General features: G+C 45.5%; 1 protein-coding gene across 1 annotated transcript in view; it reads right to left on the bottom strand.

Annotated features, from left to right (window-relative positions):
* Positions 1-7,176, bottom strand: part of BRINP1 (BMP/retinoic acid inducible neural specific 1) — a 60,101-nt gene extending 52,925 nt beyond the window's left edge. Inside the window, exon 1 of the mRNA XM_050907897.1 lies at positions 6,959-7,176. Within this exon, the coding sequence (XP_050763854.1) occupies positions 6,959-7,176 (218 nt within the window). The remainder of the gene's footprint in view (positions 1-6,958) is intronic.
* Positions 7,177-8,342: the final 1,166 nt, after the last annotated feature.

Below are 8,342 nucleotides of genomic sequence, written 5' to 3' on the forward strand. Positions count from 1 at the left end.
AAGTCAAAGCTGAACCCTGGGGATTTTTAAGATCTCAGAGTCGCAGAGTGAACAATAAGGACAGCCAGTATTTTTTGTTTTCTCCTTCCCTATTTCAAGGACATAAAATCTACTTGCAAATTCAACATAAATTGAATGAACAAGTAGAAGAGCAAACGGCTAAACAAAATACACTCAAAATCAAAATGTTTCCCTTTTGACATTTGTTAAGTGGCATTGGTTGACTTTTTGTTTTGAGATGAACTTTTATGCCTTAAAAATTGCAATAAAAAAAAAGTCATTCACTGGATTAATAAAATGAAAACAAACAGCAAAGCTTAAACCTTTCACTGAGCCTAAAATGAAATGTTTTGATTTTTTCATTTTACTGAAAAGTTGAACAAACATCCATTTCAGATCAACCAATTTTTAATGTTATTTTTGTTCCGTACAACCAGTGAACCACAAAATCAATTATTTGTACAGCTCTAGTGACCAGTAGATTAAATTCAATGCAATAGAGAGACAGCAAAAAGAGTCAATGAGGAGTGGAGAGATGGGAGAAGAAGAATGGACTGAAAAAATGGTGGAAGCAGCTCTAATTGATCTTCTCTCTGCCAAATCTTAGCATGGATTTTCACAACCACTTTAATACAACTTTAATCCACATTGCTGCTGAAAACAGCAGTCTCACCAGTCCTCTTAGACCCCTTCCTGCCTCCATCCGCACAGTCCTGTCCCTTTACTATCACCCAACCACACAATGAACGAGATCGGAAAAGTGATCTAGTTGAAAATTAACTTTTTTTTCTTTTTTCTTTTTTCTTGCCAGATTTGTTATCTGCCAGATCAGTTCCTCAGTTGTGGAAATCACAGGTTTGCATGAAACCTGCCTGGAAGGTCTGGTCAGGAAAGGCAAAGCTTCTGTAATAGAAGCTGCTAAAAAGTCATAGAAACCTCACATTCACTAGCCAGATTGTCCAAGTCCAGTGCCTGAATGTAGGAGTTGCATTCTGCATTTGCTTAGAAATAATAAAAGCTCATAATGCTCCCAGCCAGACAGCCAGAGCAAGCAGCCTTATAAACCCTGGTGCTGTGTATGCAGGTCCTGGGGCAGTGGGCAATGCTGGGTATGCTAGAACAGATTCTCCAGCCAATAAATTGGTGAATTTTCCTTGAAGTCAACAGCTTCACATATTTATGTCACAGAGAATCTGGTCCATTGTTTTTAATTTGTGGTGCTGTAAAACTTTGAAAGTTTTGTGAGACAGTTTTGTGAGACCAAATTTTTTTTCTCCTTTTAGAATTTTTTTTCCTCTAAGGGAAAATTTAAGCAGCAGAACAGCATATGCATTTCTAAGTCAATTGTAGCCCGTGCTACGTGCACAGCAAAGATCCTCGCTTCATGATAATTCTCTTCCTCTTCTCTGAGGGAATGACACATTTAGAGAGCACGTAGCCGCTCAGATTTGTGGGTTTTCTAAGACTAAATAAAAATCTCTAGTGTGGCTGAATGCATTCAGCAGTGCAAATCCCTTTATGAGCACCCAGTTTAGTGTCCACTCTGAATTGGAGAAACAGGGAAATCACAGACATGTTGGTTAGATGGGACCCTGGGGGTCCCTAATCCAACCTCCCACTTCAAGCAGGGCTATCACCAGCTCTTGAGCACATCAGCTGTGGCTTTGTCCAGCCAAGCCTTGAAAACCGCCAAGGATGGAGATACCTGTCACCTCTCCATTGACCTGTCCCAGACCTGCACCACCCTCCTGATGAAACAATTTTTTGAGGAAAAAAAAATAAATCAGCTTTTTTTCCCCAGGCACCATCCCAATCAATTTATAGCTAGCTTGTGCAGCCAGTTACTCACAACCTTTCCTGTCTCAGGAGCTGTATTTCCTTTTTATGTATCCAGGGACCTTACTGTAACGAGCGTACGTAAGCGATCAGTTTTGTCCTGTCACTCTGCAGGTGGAGGAATGGGGCAGGACTGGCTGGTTTGTTGTCACATCCCCCACTAAGTTTTGAATCTGTTGGTGCATTTTAACCAGACTTGGCAGAGGTCTCAGAAGTATTCTGTATTTGCAGGTTTCATGAAATCAGACAGCCTCTAAATGGTCCCGCTGCAGGAGAAGTTGCAAGGCGAGCAGATCTCCTTTTTATACCCCAGGGTTTCCCTGCTCTCTTACACAGAGAGCCAGATTTCCCTGTCTCTACTGTCATTTCAGAAAATGGAATTAAACTCCCACACATGGAAAATCCACATTTCTTCTTGCACATGCACATTCCCCTTCCAGCCCCGTGTGATCATCCACTTTATATTGCTGTCGTCCCTTACGTCCAAACGTCTTGCAGCATTTAATTAAGTCTGCCCAGCAACGCAGAGCAGACAAATGCTGTCATCTCCCATTCTCGGGGGACTGAGGAGGGAACCGAGGCACGGAGAAGTGAGCTTACCCACAGCCACACCATGAGCCTAGGGCAAAAACATAGATACTGCCTGTATTACCTCTCTGCCAGTTGAACTGTGAGTCCCTCTTCCCAAGGCGGTGTGTCCTGTCCCTGCCTTGCTGTAGGAAAACTGGCAGTGGCAGCCTGTCCACCCAGCTGGATAAAACCATCTCACCGCTTCCCTCTTTGCCTCCCGTGTCTCACCTCTGACATCGAACAACAAAGCCTTATTTTTTTAGAAAAGATTTGTTTTTCTAGAACTCGCTTAAACTGAGCAGCATCATTAGCTAGTATCTCTGTGTCAGTGCTTCTGCCTGGCTATTTGCATAGTGTATTCAAAGTGCTCAGTCTACTGTTTCTTTTGCTTTGCCTTATAGCTAAATAATCAGTTTCTGTGAGCAGAAAAAAGGACAACACAACAATATACTTCAAAGAAGTGGACTGAAGCTATTAACTACTGTGTTGTGGTAACAGGAATGTTTTCTGGTCTGAGCAGCGCCCTAGTCCCAAAGCCAAGCTGAGCTTCCTATGTTTTCCAGCCTTCGTGCAGTACCTAGTAGTCAAGGCTCTCATGACTAGGAACAACAACAAGGATAGCGATCATGAATATTCAGACATCCCAAAAACCACTCTCAGCATCTGCCATCCTATCTGCATTAGCATCAGAGTGCACAGATAATGATCAAAGCAGCATTTTCCTGCCAGAGGCCCCCCTAAACCAGCCTTATTAGTATGAATCGATGCTGATTAATGTGCTTCCTTAATGCAATTGTATCTATCCCTGCTGTCCATGATTTAATATAAAACATCTCCCCCTTTGCTTGCCTTCCTCCTAATATCACATGCAAGATGCAAACCTTGACTGAGGGTACCAGGAAAATCAGCGGTCCAAGCTTTGCGAGAAAGAGACCTAAAATCTGCTAAAATGCAATACACAGGAGGAGGGAATGAGCCTTTGGAGACTGTAACAGTGAACTGCCTTGCCATGCGAGGATGGTAGATCTGGATCCAGGCATCCTGTGAAAAGATATCGGCAGCTATGCTGTTCTACAGCAATTCTGCTTATGCAGCGTATAAAATAGCCTTGCTAACTAAAACAGGCTCTTTGCTTGCTGCTGGCAGACATCTGGACTTCAGCTGCGATGGAAGGAGGAGTGGTGCATGTTTTAGTTTGGTGTTGCTTCCTTTTTAACACCACCTGTAAAAATGAGAAAATGCTGCGTTTTGCCTTGTGCTGCTGTGTAGCATTGACAGTGGCTTTATCTCTGTGGGTTTTCAATGTAAATGACACGGTCCTAATGCGCTGTGTCCATGCTCCCGCACAGCAAGACACTGGGGAAATCACCACTAAACAGGCGACAGTGTTTCAATTAGGGACGGGTGAGGTCCTCTCGCCTGATTTCACTTCCACTCCAAATCCTTGGTCTCTGTGGCTGATTTGAGGTCTGCTGCTATCGGCCTTAGGAGAAGAGCAGTGGTCAGGTCAAACCTCATTCAACAAAATCACAATTGCCCAAAGGAACTGTCTGACTGAGGGACAAAGAACAAACCAGCCATCCAAAAAAAGGATGGGAGAAAAGGAACTTTGAAAGAGAAGACTACACAGAAAATTCCCATGCTCCAAATCAGCTGCTTTTTCTAAGGAAAGGAGTGATATCCTTAATGTAGAATATGTGCCTCCCTTGGGCTAGTCTAGTGCAAAGAGCAGTTGAGAGACATCATTTGGGAGGAAAGAGGCTTTTATATGGAATTAAACAGTTGACAAAATCCCAACAGCTTTACAGATTCTCAAAGTCAATTTAAGGAGCCCACAAAATGAGATTTTACCTCTGTGGGCTTCAGTAAAATTATATGTTCTGGAGGGTATGTGTGCTCAGAGTCCAGCTCCTAGCTGCTAGAGTTGGCTGTGGCTCCACTAATTCACCACAGCTAGGCCGATTTTGACACTCCTTAAAAAAGGCACGGGCCCAATTTTTAAGTGGCCAGTTCTGCCAACAGCGCCAGATGTTGAAAACAACCAACCCTCCGCCATCTAGCCAGCCTCCTACCTACTGGCTCCATCTGCTCTGCTGAAGCACAGGAGGTTTTTCCCTCCTCCTCAGCTGACCACAGCTGGAGCAAAAGTTAGTCCCAGAGAGTGTGCTTCCAAAGTGCTCAACTCCCAGCAGCTCAAACCATGACACACACGGCTGGATTTCCCCAAGCCCTCAAATCCCTCCTTCAGCTTAGTGCAACGTATTTGGCCAGGAGATGCATCCCTAGGTGCCCTTGCAGTCTTCCCATGTCTCTCTGAACTCTCCACCTAACTACTTCCACCAGACTCTGTCTCACTTCTAGTTTCTTTTGTGAATAATGATTTCTCCAGTACTGTGACCAGCTGCAAGACCCTTCTCAGACACCTCCCCACACCCATGAGCCTCCCATGCATGCAGAACGCTGCTGCTCATTTTCTCCCCTGTTGGAAGAAGGACATTGTGTGTTCCCCATGCCAGAAGTGTCTTTCGTAAGTGCTTTGGCAATATCCAGCAGAAATGGAGAAAAACAGATCCCTTTCTACTTCCCATGTATAAAGATCATCCTGAACTGAGCTAAGCCTTCAAATTCTTACCAGTCTCCTACAAACCAAAGGGGAATTTGTTCCTCACCCCATAGCAGATAAAACTAGAAATCGCAGGCTTCACATGTAAGCAAAGTTTTAGCTCCTTTATAAAGGTGAGGAAAGCAAAGCCATGGTGCAGGCTGCCTGCTCTGGGTGTGAATTCTCCGTCACGGGAAGCCTTTCAGGAGAGGTTGCCCAGAAGCCTCTGTCAGATGTGACACAGGTATGGCTGAGTCTGCCTTGGGGAAGAGGCATGGATTAAATGACCTCTCAAGGTCCTTCCAGACCCGTTTCTCCATGATTCTCAGAGACAGGATCCCCGGCTTGATGGATCTCTGGCCTGACCTACAGTGACAGTTCTTAGACGTGTCTGAACACATACATTGCATGCGTTTCTCTCCCAGTACAGCCCCTGTAGACTGCTGCAGTGGCATTCAGAGCTGAATAGCTCTTTAGCAAAGGGCAGAGCCGCTGCCAGAGGCATGGTGTGGGGCAGAGATTTGCAGTCTCGATCAGCGTATGTTGTCAGGCAGGGCAAGAGGAGAGCTGGGGATAGCTACAGCCAGGAAGAAAATCTTTTTGAAAAAGGCATGTTTTCTCTGCTCCTCTGTGCAAGCAAAGACAGTGAGACATCCTAAGTGGAAGCGTGGCAGCATAATTTCTAGTTTTTGGGGCTGTCTTCCCCCTGAGCTGTTTGAATGAAGAGGACAAGCCAGGACAACATCTTCAACCCATGCTAACCTGCCCTTGCTCTGCGGGCTGGTGCGAGAGGAGGGGATGCTGCACTCCCTGGAGGCCATGGGACAGGCACAACTCATTTTTCTTCCCCACACATAGATGATGTCTCACACGTCGCTATTACTCTGCAAGTGCTTTTGGCTTTCTGCCCATGGGAGAACACTGCCTGCATACATGTGGTTTCCCTGCTCCCCCCGTCCCCCCGTCATCGTGTACGTGTATCTGCGTGCATGTTGCCAGTAGGCTATTCACTACTACTCTCCTACCTACTAGTTTGCATAGTGGCGTTTGCAAGTGTCTTTCTGAAACACAACAGGACTATATAATTATGTAAATGTGCACATGTCTATGAGAGTTTTGCAGTCTCTTTGGGTTTTAGCGCAAATCCCATGACACTTGCTGGCTTATTCCCCTTCACTCCAAAGTGCTTGCTGCTTTAATAGGAGGCTCATATGAGCACCCCAGCTTTTCATGTTAAAATGAAAAAAGAATAGTGTGTTTCTCGATATCACAGCTGGCAAGAAGAGCTTGAAACACGCAACAACAAAGGCTTCAAAACCTAGAAGGCCAAGGAAAATTCAAATTCTGCCTATTCTCTATAGTTTTTTAATTGATAGACTTTTAAACCAAGATTGCAGTTCTGGGGGAAGTCCGACTCATACATGGGGATAATCTGCAAAGGTCTGGGGTAGGCAGTACACAGCTAAGGCTCACGCACAGCAGTGTGAGAACTGCTGTACTGATGTGTGTCTTGACATCTTTATGTCTGTTCTTGCCCAGGTGAACCTTAAGCTATTGGCAGTTCACATGTATGAGTTTGGTACAGAGGCTTGGTCTGCCCATAGATACATGGATTTGATAAACATCCTTGTGAACCTGCCTATGGACTTATCTGTCCCCACAAATGAAGTACACCCAGACCCTCGGTCCCTTTTTATCTCGATCTATGTTGTGCACAGCGCCGTGGTACTGCAGTGCCTTCATCTCACTATCAGAGCATTATATCTGAGTCTTTGAAGCATTTTGCATTGCCAGCTGAGGACCGTGGAGAACCAAAGAAGCGTTTCCAGGTGGAACGGGGACGATGATGCATCTCCCATTGGCTACGAGCCTTGAGCCCGTGGGAACTGACTGAGTTCCCACCACCTAACAACTTATCCAAGCTACAGGTGCTGTAGGAAACCAACGTACCTGTATATTTTATATCTGGTTGTAAATCCTTGACGATGTCTTTCCACAAAGGATAAGTAGCTCCGTGAGTGGTGGAAAGGCCCCCTGTCTGAAATAAGCCAATCAAATTCCTTGGAGACATGTTGGTTGGTAGCAGCTGGGTCCTGGTGGGAGGGCTGTACTAGTATATGGTCCCATATAAACAGGAGGTAGAGGAACTCAACAAGCCTCCAGTTCATGCTTTTCTGTCTGCCTTTTTCCTCTCATTCTTGCTCCATTCTGTGGAGTCCTGTTGAAAAAGAGAGGGAAGAGGAGGAAGGAAAGAGAGAGAGAGAAATGGAGGGGAGGAGAGGGAGGAGGGAGAGAAAGAGAGAGTTTTAAAATGGAATTGCTTTGATCCTTTGACAACCGTCTCTCAGGGTGAAAATGGACATGAAAAATCAAGTTTTAAAAGACTTCAGTCTGCCTGTGTTACAGCTTAGAGTATTTGGCAGTGTTTTATTCATGTACCTAAGTGGTGCCTTTAACCTCCTGATCATATATCACCTTTGAAATAACCAGGTCCTGACCTGAGAAATCCTCACCCCAGCTTTTCCATCATTTCCCTCGTGAAGTTCTCTGCAGTGCCGCAAAGGCGAGTGAAGGCTGGGCGCAGAAGGTGGCCGCACCCTACGCTACAATTACCCCTTTATTGTCCCTTTAATGCTGTGCCAGAGAAACGTGTCTTCTGCTTTCATGTCTCTCTGATGATCTGTAATCCATACTCCGTGCAACCTGAGCAATCTATAAAGACCCAGCTCTTACTTTAAAGTGTTGCCAAAAAAGAAATAAAACAAAATAATTACCCAGGCTTCAGTGACGAGCACATGCGGACACACAGACACACAGACACACACGTGACTCTGAAATACTGCCAAACTTTGAAAGATAAAAATCACCTCAACCTGCTTTCCTGCCTGGGTGTTTGGGAGGTGTGTGTCTGGTGGAGGGGGACAGGGTCTGTTGCTTTTTTGATTACGGTAAGACCTTGAGGCTCTTCCCAAGATCAAGGTTCTGCAGGGTGACACACTGAACATGCATATTCAGTGTAGGAGATTTACTAGGGAGCTTAAGGGGATGCTTCACACTACCTGGTGCAGGGCACGCTGTCGCTTACATGATGGGAGAGCAGCTGTCCCACTGCACCCCCCCAGTCAAATCATGGCTGCGGACAGCCCTGCTACGAGCCAGCTCCTCTCCCCGATGTGTTTAACGGCTAAACAGACAAGACATATGATGAGTGGGAAGGGAAACAGAGGGGTGAAATGCCTTGCCAAAGGTTACGCAGCAAGCCACGGATACAGCTGGAAGAGAGCCCTCATCTCCTGACTCCCATTTCCAGCGTTTCAGCCATTAGATCATCCGC

Source organism: Gymnogyps californianus, chromosome 18 (genome assembly GCF_018139145.2).
Source record: "Gymnogyps californianus isolate 813 chromosome 18, ASM1813914v2, whole genome shotgun sequence".
Lineage (NCBI taxonomy): Eukaryota > Metazoa > Chordata > Aves > Accipitriformes > Cathartidae > Gymnogyps > Gymnogyps californianus.